The sequence below is a fragment of the Aquarana catesbeiana genome, linkage group LG10 (assembly GCF_042186555.1).
Source record: "Aquarana catesbeiana isolate 2022-GZ linkage group LG10, ASM4218655v1, whole genome shotgun sequence".
Classification (NCBI taxonomy): domain Eukaryota; kingdom Metazoa; phylum Chordata; class Amphibia; order Anura; family Ranidae; genus Aquarana; species Aquarana catesbeiana.
Window position 1 is genome coordinate 57,402,935 of NC_133333.1, and position 18,559 is coordinate 57,421,493.

General features: G+C 41.4%; 1 protein-coding gene across 5 annotated transcripts in view; it reads right to left on the reverse strand.

The window, feature by feature from the left end:
* The window catches only part of LOC141110709 (sodium-dependent neutral amino acid transporter B(0)AT2-like), a 179,715-nt gene that overhangs the window by 12,022 nt on the left and 149,134 nt on the right, over positions 1-18,559 (reverse strand). For all 5 annotated transcript variants that reach the window (XM_073602238.1, XM_073602234.1, XM_073602236.1 and 2 more), the window contains exons 7-10: positions 11,971-12,212; positions 5,275-5,449; positions 4,985-5,186; positions 1,962-2,121 (exon numbers count right to left, since the gene is read on the reverse strand). In XM_073602238.1, the coding sequence (XP_073458339.1) occupies positions 1,962-2,121; positions 4,985-5,186; positions 5,275-5,449; positions 11,971-12,212 (779 nt within the window). The remainder of the gene's footprint in view (positions 1-1,961; positions 2,122-4,984; positions 5,187-5,274; positions 5,450-11,970; positions 12,213-18,559) is intronic.

Below are 18,559 nucleotides of genomic sequence, written 5' to 3' on the forward strand. Positions count from 1 at the left end.
AATTCTTAGTATATTTGATGACTTTCTGAATGTTGTTTAGCCCCCGTTCACAACGGTGCAACTTGTCATGTGATTTGACAGGTCCAAATTCAAAGTGGTGCGACTCTGGTGATTTCAGGTGCAAATTGCATAGACATCTGTGCATTAAGTGGTCAGTGCATTTTTATAGCACCGATCTCTGTACTGGTGTCACTGGTCACCAAAAAGTGTCAGATTTGTCCGCTGCAATGTCGCGGTGTCGCTAAAAAAAAAAAATCACTGATCCCGTCATTACTAGTAAAAACAAAAACATAAAAAAATAAAAGTCCCTAAATCTTTCCCCTATTTTGAAGACACTAACGTTTGCGCAAACCAATCAATATACGCTTATTGCGATTTTTTTTTTTTACCAAAAATATGTAGCAGAATACATACTGGCCTAAACTGAGGAATAAATTCGTTTTTTTATATATTTCTTTGGGATATGTATTATAGCAGAAAGTAAATAATATTGTTTTTTTTTAATTATCAGTCTTTTTTGTTTACAGCACAAAAAATAAAAACCGCAGGAGGTGATTAAATACCACCAAAAGAAAGCTCTATTTGTGGGAAAAAAAGGACATCAATTTTGTTTGGGTACAACGTAGCACGACTGCGCAATTGTCAGATAAAGCGACGCAGTGCCGTATCGCCAAAAATGGCCTGGTCATTAAGGGGGTAAATCCTTCCGGGGCTGAAGTGGTTAAATGAAAAAAAAAAAAACTTACTGTGTGTATCCAGCATTAGTTTGCTAAAACACCTTTATCATAAACTTCCAAAATTATTTCAATAAAAAATGTGTATTCACTTTTTTTTTTAATCTCCAGCCTCTCTCAGCTATTTCCTGTCTACATGAACTCACTCCTGCCTCAACTGCACGCTACTACAGTCTAAGGCCTCATGTACACTGCTGCTGGTAAACGGACATTCAGAGGCAGTTGGCTACTTTTTTCAGCTGCCCCTGAACTCATCCAATGTTATCTTATCAGTACATGTACACAGGTTCATTTAATGTCGTTTTTAGGCAGTTGAGTTTAGAGGCCTTTTTTGGAAAGCAAAAAAATTCTAAATGCGTCTAAACGCGGTAACTCGTGTTTAGTCGCGTTCCGTCTATAGGCGTTTTTCATTTTTGGCTATTAAAAAAAAAATAAATGTTTTTTTTTTTTTCAAACGCTTCTAAACGCAAACGCGGCTAAACGTGGCATGTAAACGCAGCAAAACGGACGTTTTACACGTGGCTTACTATCTGTCAAGTTGAATCATTCAGGAGAGGTTGGAAAAACGTCCCATGTACATTAAGCCTTAAGGTTGTCCTATTTTCTGGACCTGTGATGCAGGTGGGAACAATAAACCCTGTTGTGGGACAACTTTATGCAAGCAGTGAACCAAATCTTTGATTGTGTACCTAAGGTTTATAAACGGTTGTTTGTTTAATGCTGATAAAAAAGCTGATTTTGTTCGCCCCTTTGGAAAATAGACTTTTAGCTTTTACAAACTTGGCTGGATAGAGATCCAGACTCCCCAAATATTACAATACACATAAACACACACATACATTATATTACCAAAGTATTGGGACACCTGCCTCTACACGCACATGAATCAATGGCATCCCAGTCTTAGTCCGTAGGGTTCAATATTGAGTTGGACCACCCTTTGCAGCTATAACAGCTTCAACTCTTCTGGGAAGGCTGTCCACAAGGTTTAGGAGTGTGTCTATTGGAATGGCTGACTATTCTTCCAGAAGCGCATTTGTGAGGTCAGGCACCGATGTGGATGAGAAGGCCTGGCTCGCAGTCTTCGCTCTAATTCATCCCAAAGGTGTTCTATGGGGTTGAGGTCAGGACTCTGTGCAGGCCAATACTTTTAGTAATATAGCGTGCATACACACTGACACAAATGCACAATACATTTTTTTTTTTTAAATGAAACCTTTATTGTACCTGTCTGCTCCGTACACCCAGGCTACAGCCACATTTTCAAATATAACCACGATGATGAGGGGTAAAGTGGCTGAATAATCATCAAACATGGAGACAAAGTAGGATCCCGATCGCTGAACAAACAATAAGCCAAATAACAGGCCGACTATACAGCATACAACTGAAATGATATAGAAATAAAAAGGCCAACAAAAGGTTACATTATTTAATTCCGTATTATTATTTAAGAAACTGACATATTCCATAGTTTTAGAGAGAAATAGCCATGTACTCCATAATAAAATGTTATGTAAAAAATGATATAAGTGAATAAAATAAAAGAATAGGCGCTTATTTGTGTTCATGTATGTGATAACAAATGAATGATCAATTAAACATTACAAAGTGAATCACATGGATGACATAAAAAAACATAAAAAAATACATGGATCTATATATGGTTGAAAAAAGCATTCTTAAAGTCCGTGTGTGATAATAAATAATAAATTCCTGAAGACGCCAAGCACGGCGAAACGTACATCAGTGCGGAGGATCCGTCACTTCCGGGTCCCATTTGATACCCCACACAAGCTTCAGTATCTAGAGCGAGACCAAGCCCTATCCACACACGCTATTTTACCTACTGCCAGGCCAGGCACTTTAATATGGGAGTACAATCTATTTTGTTACTGCTTTCAAAACATTCAAATAAATATACTACACTATGAGACTTTTTATCCATGTCTCTTGTGGAGTCATTTTTCCTACCATAGCCATATATCGTATAGCCGTATATCGAGGGGCCACTGGAGTGGAGTGGAGTGGTGCTGACAGTGGAATCAATTGGTACTCCAAATGCGCATTTTGACCATCCTGCAAAAAGGGGTCAAACACCTCTGGTAAGCTGCCACCTTCCCATGGAGCAAAGTCAAGGAATCCAAGTAGAGAGCGAGTATCACTGCTCCAGGTGGGTCAGCTCAAGGTAAAGGGCATCTCCTTCAGTCTAGAAGTCCAGGTGCTGGCAATGCTATGGCAGTTAGACAAAGAAATTCTGGACAGCTGCACTCCAAAGGTATTTGCCTTTATTTAATAAGGTGTTATCCAAAATACAGGTCACAGCAAAGTGGAACAAAGCTTACGCGTTTCGCACAAGGAGTGCTTAGTCATAGCTAACAGTTAGCTATCTTTGGAGTGCGGCTGTCCAGAATGTATTTGATGTCTAACTTCCCATGGAGCACTCGTGGTGGAAGAACAGTGCCCACAACTGCGTGAGCCACCGTACCGGTATGGCGATTCGGGCAGGGCTGCCAACCCGCCGCAGTATATCTGCGTGAGCTGGTCGGCAAGTGGTTAACATGTGCATCCACCGTATAAAGTGTATGTAGCCTCAGCTAGATAGAGTAAACAGCACCGTGTTCTGGGTGTGAGACGAGACCTTCTTGTCACACCCGGAACAAAATAGCGTTGGGCAAGCCATCATTTACCTCTGCATCTAAAAGAATTTTGGAGAAAAAAAATGTTCACAACACAGGCACCGAAGTTTTAAAGCGAAGGTCCGCCCACCCCTGCAAAAATTAAAAGCCAGCAGCTACCCATGCTGCAGCTGCTGACTTTTAATAAGACACTTACCTGTCCTGGAGTCCAACTATGTCGGCACCGTAGCTGATGTTTCCATCAGCTGTCGGGTGCTGCCGCTGCCATTGCCAGTAAGGGAACCCAGTAGTGAAGCATTACGGCTTCACGCCGGGTCCCTACTGTGCATGCACGAGGCACAGCTGCGCTCTCCTACTGGCCCGGCGGTGGGGGAAGGAGGAGGGAGACTAGCTGCTGACGTAATTTGCCGCAGCCCGGTGTCCCAGAAGTGGCGACAGGGTACCTGTCAAAAGAAGGTAGCTGCTCCCCCCCCCCCGAAAGATGCCAAAATGTGGCACTGGAGGGGGGAGGAGACAAATGGGGGGGGGGTCCCACTTTTGGGTGGAAGTCCGCTTTAAGCTGTTTTCTATGAAAGCAGACTTCAGCAGCCCGCCAACAGCAGATTTTTCTAAGCTGTTAGAAACAGACTGAAACTGACTCTATAGTCTTTGCTATGCGTGATGTTTGAAAATAAATTCCTTGACAGAACGAGCAGCTAGAAAATGCTCTTTCACTATTTTAAGAATACGTAAACAGTTTATTATTCGTAGTTTGGAAACAAGTTCACTTTAAAGTAGCTGGAAACCTCAGACATGAAATATGAACAAAGCATATCCCACTATAGTGTGTACTTAAATTAAGAGCAATAAGTGTAATTTCTGCTTCATTCCTCTGCTATCAGCATGAATCATTTTTGACAAATTTTCCTGACACCAAAATAAAAAAGGTGACGGGAGGGAACTCCAGCTGATTAACGGTTTTATTTGGGTGTGGAGAAGGGTGTGTCCCTTTCCTCCAATCAGCTCTCAGAGCTCTCCTCACTGAGATCTGCAGAGTGTAACTTCAGTTCAGCTCAGGCATGCTTTATACAGTCTGGACTTTGAACTTATGTAGGAAAGAGAATACTGCAGATAAACAGGTACAACTTATGTAGGAGGATTTGTTTTAATCTCTGTGTATCATCTGAAGCCAGTTAATTCATTGGGTATATGGAAGAGGTTACAACCACTTTAAAGTAAATATGTTTTGTTTATGAAACAGGTTGCTACCTCCTTGAATAAAACTGGCAGCTGGTACCCAGCGGATCCTTCTAGGCAGCTTCACCTTACCTGCTACCATATTATCATCTTTCATGGTTAGCAGATGCTGAGACATGATATTTCTGCTTCTGAAACCAGAAATGATATCTTTTACACCTCGTGGCTGCTCACTTTTATTGGCCACCACCAAGGCAATCTCCTTGGAAAGGGGACAACAGGTCTGGAGCTAAGGGAAGTACATAAAAAAGGTCTGTCTAGTTTTTTGTGGTGCAGGACTATAACTTGTAAATGTTAAGAATGGCCGACAGATTCACTTTAAGCACAAATGGGTTCTTTAAAAATTCTGGAAGAGTGTAGGTTGGATGTCCTTACCTGTGAATAATGTTTTCTTCTTGCGTAACCATGAAAAATTGTCCAGCAGTGGGGTGATAATTCCCTGCATGTTCCCAAACATAGTACTCAGCCCCAGATTTAGCAGCATCAGGAAAAATAACAAGGACCAAAATGGGGAGGCAGGTAAAAGAGTCATAGCTTCTGTGAACACGATGAATGCCAAACCTGTGCCTTCCACACCCTGCCAACACAGAGAAAAGAGATCAGGGAGGTTTTCTAGTAATTGTACAGACAAGTCAGTGTCTTATTATTAGATGAAATTTCCAAACCTTGTTCATTTCGTCCTCCACCCGGCAAGTCTGAATGCCGTAACCTGTCAGATTGATGGTTTCATTGGTGTTCATATACCACTGGCTGTACTGGTCAACGGTCATGTTTTCTCTCGGTATTGAGTTGTTTGTCAAAATACCATTAAAAAACAGTACATTGATGCCAGGCAAATTCCTGTTAAAAAAATCCCATATATTAACAAATCACTAATGTTATCTATGCATCTGGTCCAAAATTTTAATGTGCACTTAGCTTATCTTTAATTTGACTATGAAACTGCTTGCAACAGGAATCAGTGACCGGTCTTGTACCCTAAAGGCCCCTACACACGATTAGATTTTCTGACGGGAATGTGTGATGACAGGCTGTTGGTGGAAAATCCAACCGTGTGTATGCTCCATCGGACAATTGTTGTCAGACTTTCCTCCAACAAATGTTGGCTAACATGTCTTCAAATTTTCCGCCAACTAATGTATGTTGTTGGATTTTCCGATCGTGTGTACACAAGTCCATCAGACAAAAGTCCAAAGTAGACAGAAACAGAAAAAAGACAGCGCACCAGCCTTATCCTTACTTATCCTAGTACATTTATTCAAAAAGCATAAATAAAAACTACTCACAAAAGTAGAAAGAAAATCGCGCTAACAGTCTTTGACATCAAGCAGTCTGTCCACTGATAGCAGTCTCTGAGTCCTAGAGAGGGGGGACATATGAACTGCTTCTGGCTAACGCGTTTCGAAGGTTAAACCTTCTTCATCAGAGCCTAGCAGTGTTACTCTCTTGCGGCTACTTGCAGGTAGCTGCAAGAGAGTAACACTGCTAGGCTCTGATGAAGAAGGTTTAACCTTCAAAACGCGTTAGACAGAAGCGGTTCATATGTCCCCCATCTCTAGGATTCGGAGACTGCTATCAGTGGACAGACTGCTTGATGTCAAAGACTGTTATAAGCGCAATTTTCTTTCTACTTTTTGTGAGTAGTTTTTATTTATGCTTTTTGAATAAATTTACTAAAGGATGATACACTAGGCTGGTGCGCCCTCTTTTTTCTGTTTCTGTCTACTACTAGGATATCCCTATCCTGGAGGGCAGCAAGGCCGAAAGCTATTGTCCATTCTGATCCGTTGGATTACCTAAACAACACACCTGTGCGCAAGAGTATTTGCTTCCATGTTGTAAAAGTCCAAAGTACAAACACGCATGCTCAGAATCAAGGACGAGCCGGAAGCGCTCGATCTTGTAAAACTAGCGTTCGTAATGGAGATATCACATGACTATTGAACTTCCTTTTTAATCGGCTCGCCGTACGTCACTACATTCGTAATTGTTGGCCAACATTTGTGTGACCGTGTGTATGCAAGACAAGTTGGAACCAACATCCTTCCAACAAAATTCCACGGTTTTGTTGTTGGAAAGTCTGATCGTGTGTACGAGGTATAAGAGTCTATATTGTGCTTTCTATCTCCCACACTCCAATGTATGTGCAGTAGGCTCAGAGAGGGGGTGCCTGAACCAGCGATTCACATGCTTATATTTTCCTAAGATCAGTTTCAGGGCCTTCAGAAGGCGAAGTTACTGGCAACTACAGAGATTTAGCTGGCAAGGCGCTCATTGTCTTCTGAATTGTTAAGTAGCAGATGATCCAAAAATTAGATTTTCTATTGCTCTAAATAGAGGAACATGTCCTCTACCTCTTTAACCACTTCAGCCCTGGAAGGTTTTACCCCCTTGATGAGCAGACCATTTTTTGCGATATGGCACTGCGTTACTTTAGCTGCTTGCCGACCAGCCGCCGCAGTTGTACTGCGGCAACATGGCTCGGCTGCGCAAATCACCGTCATGTTACGTCACTTCCTGATTTGGCCACTAGGGGCGTGCCCCCTGCTCGCCCACAGAGCCGAAGCGGTCGCGATCACCGTCGGGCTCCCGCGATCGCTCGTGGCACACCGAGGACCGGGATGTGTGTGTGTGTAAACACACAGTTTCCGGTTCTCTGAGGGGAGAACAGACAGATAGTTTGTTCATACACAGTATGAACAGCGATCTGGCATCTCCCCTACACAGTCCCACCCCCCCTTCAGTTAGAACACACAATAACACAACACAATAAAACCCTTTGATCAGCCCCTAGTGTTAACTCCTTCCCTGCCAGTGACATTTTTACAGTAATCAGTGCATTTTTATAGCACTGATCGCTGTATAAATGCCAATGGTCCCAAAAATGTGTCAAAATTGTCCGACGTGTCCACCATAATGTTGCAGTCCTGATAAAAATCGCAGATCGCTGCCATTACTAGTAAAAAAAAAAAAAATAATAATAAAAATCCCATAAAACTATCCCCTATTTTGTAGAATCTATAACTTTTGCACAAACCTATCAATATATGCTTACTGCGATTTTTTTTTACCAAAAATATGTAGAAGAATACATATCGGCCTAAACTGAGGAAAAAAATAGTTTTTTTTAGATATTTTTTAGGGATATTTATTATAGTAAAAAGTAAAAAATATTGCGTTTTTTTCAAAATTGTCGCTATTTTTTTGTTTATAGCGCAAAAAATAAAAACCGAAGAGGTGATCAAATACCACCAAAAGAAAGCTCTATTTATGGGAAAAAAAGGACATCAATTTTGTTTGGGTGCAACTTCGCATAACCGCGCAATTGTCAGTTAAAGCGACGCAGTGCCGAATCGCAAAAAGTGCTTTGGTCAGGAAGGGGGTAAAATCTTCCGGGGCTGAAGCAGTTAACTGACAATTGCACAATCGTGTGAAGCTGTACCCAAACAAAATTGATGTACTTTTTTCCCACAAATAGAGCTTTCTTTTGGTGGTATTTGATCAGCTCTGTGGTTTTTGTTTTTTGGGCTATAAACAAAAAAAGAGCGACAATTTTGGGAAAAAAAAAAAAAAAAAAACAATATTTTTTATTCTGTTATAAAACATGTCCAGTAAAAATATGTAAAAAAATCAAATTTCTTCATCAATTTAGGACAATATGTATTCTGCTACATATTTTTGGTAAAAAAAATTTCAATTAGCGTATATTGATTGGTTTGTGCAAACGTTATCGCATCTACAACTATGGGATATTTTTATGGCATTTTTATTTTTACTAGTAATCAGCGATTTTCAGCGGGGGTGCAACATTGCGGTGGACAAATCGGACACTAAGTGACACTTTTTGGGGACCAGTGACACCAATACAGTGATCAGTGCTAAAAAAATGCACTGTCACTGTATAAATGACACTGGTAGGGAAGGAGTTAACATCGGGGGCAATCAAAGGGTTAAGTGTGCTCCTAGGGAATGCTTTTTAACTGTGGGGGGGTGAACAAACTGGAGGAAGAGAGACATCTGTGTTCCCGATTAGCAGGAATCACACATTCTCTTCCTCTGTGACAGAACCGCAGTCTGACGCAAACGATCGTGGGTGGCCAGCGGCCATCGAGGCCGTGGACCCGCTGAGTCCAATCACAGCGGGATCGGGTCTCCGGCGGTGCGTGCCCCAGGCCCAGGAAGAGGAAACAATGTACAGGTACGATGTTTCGCGCAGCCGGGCCACCCTGCCACAGTATATGAACGGTGGGCGGTCCGGATGCGCTTAAAACAGGACTCTAAAAAATAGTTTTATACAGTAAGCCCTGGTTCACACCAGTGCGGCTTTAAAATCATGCTACTTCAGTGCGATTTCAAAGCTGTCAGTGTTATTTTGATGTGAGATTTCATTGCAGCTTGCCACTTCATTTAACAGAAGTTAATGCAAGTTGCAATGAAATCGCAGAAAAGTAATGCAGGAACCTTTTTCAAAGTCGCTGCGACTTGAGTGGCAATGATTTGAACGGTTCCATTGCCGCAAATGGGGTGTGACAGTTCAAAAACGCATGACAAATCGCACTGGTGTGATCCAGGGCTAACAGCACAAGCAAAATAAGTTACTATTAATGCTGAGTATCCTATGCTTGGATGACTCCTGTTTACTGTACAAATGTAATCTTCATTGATACTGGATGCACAGCTCTCTTCTTCTAGACCTGCAACCCCGTATTCAATGTCTTATACACTCCCAGAATCTTTTTGTGTAGCTGTCACCTCCTCTTCGCTTGTCCATTAACAAAAAGCTTTGCATTCATTCACAGAATGTAAAGAGTTCTGTAGATGGCCAATGGGAAAAGAGGAGAGGGCAAATGACAGGCTCTCACCCACTCTATTCACTGCCACCTAGGCTGGAAGAGCCTGAATAGCCAGTGGTCTGGGAGATCAAACAGAGCAGAGGTAATCCTGACCAGAGAGCCAGGTGGCTTGGTATTTTAGGTTAGGTATTTATTGGCGTATAACACGCACTTTTTCACCCTTAAAATCGGGTGCAAATAGCGTGTGCGTGGGGGGGGGGGGCGGGACGAGAGCCATCAGATTACATACAGCGAGAATCTCCTGTTTACTCAGCGGCCTCTTTAATAGGAAGTCCCGTCTCCTGGGCCGGCATTGGACCACTGTTCTGCCTATCATAGAAGCCGGCCCAGGAGACGGGACTTCCTATTAAAGAGGCCGCTGAGTAAACAGGAGATTCTCGCTGTATGTAATCTGATTGTCGCTCATCCTGCCCCCCCCCCCATCCCCTCTGAGGCAGCAGTAATCTGAGGTGAGGCTGCATATGGGCATTGATCAGGCTGCAGATGGGCATTGATCAAGCTGCATTGATGGGCAATTGTGAGGCTGTAGATAGGCATTAATCAGGCTGCATTGATGGGCAATTGTGAAGCTGTAGATGGGCACTGATCAAGCTGCATTAAAGGGCAATTGTGAAGCCGCATATGACATTGATCAGGCTGCATTGATGGGCACTGACCCTTATTTTGCTTTAAAGTTCTTCATTTAAAATTTGAGTTTTTTTTCCTGAAACTTCCCTGCTAAAATGAAGGTGCGTGTTATATGCCGATAAATACGGTAATTTAAAATCAGTGGGCTACAAGGCCTTAAACATAGTTCCTGTCTGGCATGGACTTACTTAAAGCGGGATTCCGGCCGTAAAAAAAAAAAACATTTAAAATTCAGCAGCTACAAACACAAATAAGTACTTCCCTGTCCTGGGTGCCCGCGATGTCGGCCGCCCGAGGCCAACCCGTCCCTCAGCTCTTGGGTCCCGGCGCCATCATCCTAGGTAAGGGAAACAGGCAGTGGAGCCTTGCAGCTTCACTGCCAGTTTCCTACTGCGCACGCGCGAGCGCTCTGTGAATGGCCCCGTGGTGTTCTGGGAACACACACAGTTCCCAGAAGACAACGGGGCCGCTCACCGAGGAGAAGAACACGCTGCGGAATAGGAAGAGGCAGATTAGGAAGACTGCCTAGCAACAAGGGTTTAGGTAAGGTTACATTTTTTTTTTTTTTCAAATGTTTTTTTTTAATTTTTTTTTAGGATTTTTGGTGCATTTTTTTTTTTTAGGGTGGCCCTCCACTTTAAAATGCATCTACCCTTGCGTTAACAAACCCCCATATCACATAGTATAAATAGGAACTTGGATCTACATCTTATTTACTAATGGAAAAACAGTTTATATTTTTAAATGCAACCTTATGCCCCATACACACGATCGGAATTTCCGTCGGAAAAAACTTGGATGGTTTTTCCGACGGAATTCCGCTCAAGCTTTCCTTGCATACACACGGTCACACAAAAGTTCTCTGAACTGTCGACTGTCAACAACGCGGTGACGTGCAACACTACGACGAGCCGAGAAAATGAAGTTCAACGCTTCCAAGCATGCCTCCAATTGTTTCCGAGCATGCGTAAAAATTACCGGACTTTCCGATAGGAACTTTTTCCGTCGGAAAAATAGAGAACCTGCTCTCAATCTTTTGCTGGCGGAAATTCTGCCAGCAAAAGTCCAATGGAGCATACACATGGTCGGAATTTCTGACCAAAAGCTCACATCGGACTTTTTCTGCCAGAATTTCCGATCGTGTGTACGGGGCATAACAATATATATATATATATATATATATTCGATTCATCTATGGCCAGCTTAACCCTCTTGTTTGTTTTTCACAGAAAATGGCACATAAGATAGTCAATTTAGAGGCAAGCTGTGCTCATCAGAATTTTGCTTTAATACATGTAAGATGCCCATGCATATAATCAGTACATAAAGCATATAACCCAAGACAAGAACAAAGGAGGTGTCGTCAGAATGGGCGTTGTAGTATTTTAGAGATGAACCCCCATCCCAATTATTCTACAGAACCAAAGCGCACTCCACAGGAGTGCAACTCCTCTAACGGGACTTTAATGTAGGGTCACCTCAAATGAAGGTATGAAAATAGGATTTTTTAAAAAATTATTAATATTTATTGACCCAAGACAATTACTTAATATACAGTTTATTAACTGAGCTATAGTGAGTACATATGAGCATTGCAAGAAAATATCATGGTCACATACAGTAGCTTCTCCAACATGTTGGAAATCTCAGTGACCAATGAACCAAAATTCCTCTTGTACCACAGAAGTGGAAACAAATTTGTAATTGTCTTTGCCTCACCGTCAAACCTTTCCAAAGCAGTGCTGAAGGTGTGAGATTGGAATGATCAGAATAGCACATTTTTTTGTTTTCAAATGAAATTTTCCTATCTATGAACAACCTAATTTGGAAGGCTTCCCTTTGGAAATGAAGCATGGAAATGACCATAAGAGGCTTACTTACTTTTTAACACATTTCTGTGCAATCTCATTGGCTCGGAATCCCAAAACAGCAAACACCACGAGTGTTGCCAGGATGGAAGTCATGAAGTTAATAAATGACACCAGAATGGCATCAAAGTGGCAGTTATTATTTCGATCATTATAGCTCGAGTATGCTATCACACTTCCAAATCCAAGGCCCAATGCAAAGAAGACCTGCGTAGCTGCCTGGCGCCAAACTTGAACGTCGCCCCAAATTTCCAGCTGAGAAAAAGAAGATGCTTGCTATTAGAAAGGACAAATCTGACATTTCATCATTAAATCAATCATAACAGTGCTGGCTAATCTTTGAAAAATGTATATTTGCCAACTTACTTAAATCCACTTACCAAAGCTGGCCATACATTGTTTCTTTTTATTGAAAAAATGGCTGATTCCTCCATCCACGCAAACAAAGTTCATAAAGGAATACCCCCCCGTCGTATTCTGACAGCGCCACCCGAAGATTGCCCCAAATTTTCCAGCGTGTCCATTCAACAGAAGTCGATCAAAGAATGGACTTCTGTTGCATGGGGACAGCCACACACTAATCAAAATTTGACTGGCCCCTACTAAAACCAGCTGAATTTTGATCAGTGTGTGGCCAGCTTTAGTTCAAGTATGACATTTCAATTTGAGTTTTAGGGGTCGGAGATCACCTGAAGACTGAGGGTTGCTGGCTTTGAGCCCAAGCTGCCTCCTAGCTGCCAAGAGTGCAAAACGGGATCAAATCAGAGTTTCCCATAGTTAAAATGCAATAAACTAGAAGTCTCTGCTATTTGATGTTCTTTGATAGCACTCTCAGGAGCTCTGGGACATTTCAGTTGGGAATTCAACAGGGCAGCAACTCTAATGCCCTGTACACACGATCGGACATTCTGACAACAAAATCCATGGATTTTTTCTGACGGATGTTGGCTCAAACTTGTCTTGCATACACACGGTCACACAAAGTTGTCGGAAAATCTGATCGTTCTGAACGCGGTGACGTAAAACACGTACGTCGGGACTATAAATGGGGTAGTAGCCAATAGCTTTCGTCTCTGAATTTATTTTGAGCATGCGTGGCACTTTGTGCGTCGGATTTGTGTACACACGATCGGAATTTAACCGATCAGATTTTGTTGTCGGAAAATTTTATAGCCTGCTCTCAAACTTTGTGTGTCGGAAATTCTGACGGAAAAAGTCAGATGGAGCCCACACACGATCGGAATTTCCGACAACACAATCCAATCGCACTTTTTCCATCGGAAAATCCGACCGTGTGTACAGGGCATAGATTACATACACTTCGACCCCTGGCTCAACCAGGCTTAGACAAAGTAAATAAAAGTTAAAAAAGGGGGCAAACATAAATCAGTAGGCCAGCATAATTATAATATTTGAAATATGTAGACTCTTACATAACCTCAATCACGACTAGTCCTAGGTTTACTATGAGGGAGGTCTTTGACCACAATTGGTGCACAGTCCTCAAGTTGGAGCAACTTCTATAAAGGAAAATATAGTGTGTGTAGGCCTGGTTCAAGTCTTAACAAAAAAAAAAACCCCTAGGAAAGGGTATTTTTGGACTGTTAGAAAAAAAAAAAAAAAAATTATATATATATATATATATATATATATATATATATATATATATATATATATATATATATATATATATATATATATATATATATATATATATATATATATATATATATATATATATATATACACATACATACATATACACACACACACACACAGTGGGGACGGAAAGTATTCAGACCCCCTTAAATTTTTCACTCTTCGTTATATTGCAGCCATTTGCTAAAAATTCATTTTTTTTCCTCATTAACTCAGGTGCTGTCCATTTCTTCTGACCATCCTTGAGATGGTTCTACACCTTCATTTGAGTCCAGCTGTGTTTGATTATACTGATTGGACTTGATTAGGAAAGCCACACACCTATCTTTATAAGACCTTACAGCTCACAGTGCATGTCAGAGCAAATGAGAATCATGAGGTCAAAGGAACTGTCTGAAGAGCTCAGAGACAGAATTGTGGCAAGGCACAGATCTGGCCAAGGTTACAAAAAATTTCTGCTGCACTCAAGGTTAATCCTTAAATGGAAGACATTTGGGACGACCAGAACCCTTCCAAGAGCTGGCCGTCCAGCCAAACTGAGCTATCGGGGGAGAAGAGCCTTGGTGAGAGAGGTAAAGAAGAACCCAAAGATCACTGTGGCTGAGCTCCAAAGATGCAGTCGGGAGATGGGAGAAAGTTGTAGAAAGTCAACCATCACTGCAGCCCTCCACCAGTCGGAGCTTTATGGCAGAGTGGCCCGACGGAAACCTCTCCTCAGTGCAAGACACATGAAAGCCCGCATGGAGTTTGCTAAAAAACACCTGAAGAACTCCAAGATGGTGAGAAATAAGATTTTCTTGTCTGATAAAACCAAGATAGAAATTTTTGGCCTTAATTCTAAGCGGTATGTGTGGAGAAAACCAGGCACTGCTTATCACCTGTCCAATACAGTCCCAACAGTGAAGCATGGTGGTGGCAGCATCATGCTGTGGGGATGTTTTTCAGCTGCAGGGACAGGACGACTGGTTGCAATCGAGGGAAAGATGAATGCAGCCAAGTACAGGGATATCCTGGACAAAAACCTTCTCCAGAGTGCTCAGGACCTTAGACTGGGCCAAAGGTTTACCTTCCAACAAGAAAATGACCCTAAGCACACAGCTAAAACAACGAAGGAGTGGCTTCACAACAACTCCGTGACTGTTCTTGAATGGCCCAGCCAGAGCCCTGACTTAAAACCAATTGAGCATCTCTGGAGACACCTAAAAATGGCTGTCCAACAACTTTTACCATCCAGCCTGACAGAACTGGAGAGTAAGGATGGGCTCGGGCGTGTTCGCAGACTCCATGTGCAGAGACCGCCAGGAAGTCGGCACGGCGCTGCGCTAATCACAGGCAGTGAGAACATTTTCCCCATGTGCGGCTGCAGAGATCGGGGAAATGTCTCACTGCCTGTGTTTAGCGCAGCGCCGTGCCGACTTCCTGGCGGGCTCTGCACGTGGGGTGTGCGAACACACCCGAGCCCATCCTTATTGGAGAGGATCTGCAAGGAGGAATGGCAGAGGATCCCCAAATCCAGGTGTGAAAAACTTGTTGCATCTTTTCAAAAAGACTCATGTCTGTATTAGCTCAAAAGGGTGCTTCTAGCAAGTACTGAGCAAAGGGTCTGAATACTTAGGACCATGTGATATTTCAGTTTATTTTTTTTAATAAATCTGCAAAAATGTCAACAATTCTGTTTTTCTGCCAATATGGGGTGCTGTGTGCACATTAATGAGGAAAAAAATGAACTTAAGAATGAGCTCTTCAGGCAGTTCCTTTGACCTCATGATTCTCATTTGCTCTGACATGCACTGTGAGCTGTAAGGTCTTATATAGACAGGTGTGTGGCTTTCCTAATCAAGTCCAATCAGTATAATCAAACACAGCTGGACTCAAATGAAGGCGTAGAACCATCTCAAGGATGATCAGAAGAAATGGACAGCACCTGAGTTAAATATATGAGTGTCACGGCAAAGGGTCTGAATACTTAGGACCATGTGATATTTCAGTTTTTCTTTTTTAAGAAATCTGCAAAAAAGTCAACAATTCTGTGTTTTTCTGTCAATATGGGGTGCTGTGTACATTAATGAGGAAAAAAAATTAACTTAAATGATTTTAGCAAATGGCTGCAATATAACAAAGTGAAAAATTTAAGGGTGTCTGAATACTTTCCGTCCCCACTGTATATCACATTTATTATTTTTTGCTCACTTATTTTAGGGCAACACTTTTTTTGTTCTTTGCTTTATGAACAGCACTCTGGATTTATGTGCTTCAGCGACTTTTTGTTATTGACTGCACTAGATAGTGTAAAACCTCTTAGGTATTGGGTTTATTAAACAGTATTGCACTTACAAGTATCCAAGTTAAAACCAGTATTGCATAGTGTAAGAAAGGCAACCGCCACAGGACATCTGGACATGTAAAGGAAGAATGAAAAAATGATTTATATCAAGCCACAGAGTGGTACTGTGGATACAATAGCGGTACAAAGTGCCACGTCCTAGAGAATTGTATATCAAAAAACAGGAGGTTGGGCTTGGACTTTTTAGACACAGTCAACACATAATAATTACAAAAATATAATTTTATTTTATAACATAAAAAAACAAACATAATCTAAAAAATCCACATTGATAGCACAGTATATATAATAATAAACAATACCGCTCCTGTAAGAACCAACAATAACTGCAAAAGGACAGAAGAGTGAATACAATTCATTCCATATAATGTGTATGTCCAAGAGTATGGTTCAGAAACAGATAAGCGGTGTGATGAAGGATAAGTAGCACTGCTCTACATGTTGCGCGTTTATAAACGCTTCTTCAGGAGCATAAACATAAATTCGTTCTATGGAGTGGATAAATGCAAGTCTAAAAGAACAACACGGTAAAGCCAATACGAAGGTACAGCAGGCCTTATGGTGGACTGGCAACGACGTAAGATGGTCCTGGCTACCAGATGTAAAAACAACATATATAAAAATAGCCAAGCTGGTACGAAGTGGCGAATATATGTATTAAAAACAGGAAGTTAAACCAGTAGAGCCCGGGGGAATTTTAGTAATGAAGGATATCAATAGTGATTGCAATAAATGCCCGGTAATTTGATAGAGACAACAATTAGATATCACTCAAGATAGCTGTGCAAAGATTGGGGAGCCCCTGCCATGTAATAACGACCCCGCAGGAATCGTTCCCGCATTGGCAAAAACCCAATAAACAGGGCCCCACAATGCACTGAACCTCCGTATGGCGAGTAACCGTAGTATAAAGTGGCCAAAGTGCAGCGCTACTTATCCTTCATCACACAGCTTATCTGCTTCTGAACCATACTCTTGGACATACACATTATATGGAATGAATTGTATTCATTCTTCTGTCCTTTTGCAGTTATTGTTGGTTCTTACAGGAGCGGTATTGTTTATTATTATATATACCGTACTGTCAATGTGGATGTTTTAGATTATGTATGTTTTTTATATGTTATATATTAAATAAAATTATATTTTTGTAATTATTGTGTTGACTGTGCCTAAAAAGTCCAAGCCCCACCTCTGTTTTTTGCTACGTAAAGGAAGAAGTCCTTTTGCTGACGAAACCGGTTGGGCTGAGCTGCTTGTTCCTCCTATCGCGCATTCCTGTACATGTCTGGATGGCCTGTGGCTGCCACCTTTCCTACACTATGCAATGCTGGTTTTAACTTGGATACTTGTAAATGCAATACTTTTTAATAAAACCCAATACCCAAGAGGTTTTACACTATCTAGCGTTTATGTTTTTGTTTGGATCCTTCTATATGGTCGCTGTGAGGTCTATAGCTACTTTGGAACTGTGCCTGACGTGGTTCCTTCATACATCCCTTGTCGGTGATCTCTACTGGGATTATTACATCAAGCCTGTTTGACCCTTCATAATTAAAGGGTCCAGGCACTCTGGTAAAAGTACAACTTACTGTGGTGGTGGCTTATTTACCTGGTGGAGGGATTTGGATACATTTTTTTCTACAGTTGAATCAGAGTTTGATCACGGAGAGACTGACACTTTTAGACTGTTTTATATATATATCATTTATCATTTTTTGCTTTATCACTTATTTTAGCGCAACACTTTTTTTGTTCTTTGCTATAATTGTGAAAATATCTCACATTTGTGGTGCTGCTTTTGTTTCACACTCAATTTTTGAATAATTTCTTCACATGGGCAGTATTAGGTCTCATGAATTGTTCATAAAGCAGGCAAAAGACAAGTAGAAAAACAAACAAAACATGCATCAGCTGTCGCAGCGTTCATTTTTCACATCATTTGTGTGCCAGTTGGGACACGTGCTTTTTGTGCCACAATTGCAAATGCCTGATCCAACATGCTTTTTTTTTAATGAAAATCAAAACAATTGATGGCACAATCTTATGAGTGATTTTCGTTTTTCAATCACCAGAACTTTCAGTTTTCGACTCGTGGCCTGCTTAAAGTAGTAATAGAGCAGTCAGTTCCAGGAAGGGTTAATTGCGTTTATGCAGATGAGCAGGTTAGTAAAGCACGAACAAAAAAACGGCACTGGCAATATGCATATAAAGCAAGTGAATAAAAGCAGAATAGTTGAAATGTCAAACCCCAGACAGCTGCTATTAAGCTGGTAAGCAAGTAGGAAACGAGGGGGAGGCACAGGAAAAGTCTATAAACATATGATGACACAATAGGGCAATGTAGCATATAAACTGATTCAACCAGCACTGGTTAGGCCCACCGTTTTTGCCCCTGTGTGGCTTACACCCACTCCAGACCATCCAGCACCTCTATAAAAAGAAAAGAACTCGCTACGCTCAGGTTAAAAAACACAAGATGAGGTGATGATATGGAAAAGTCTCCCCCAGCGGGGTTTTTTCGCAGCAGAAGTAAAAAAATTGGATAGTTTAAAAGGATTTTATTAGAAATTGTGAACAAGTCATGAACACAGATAAA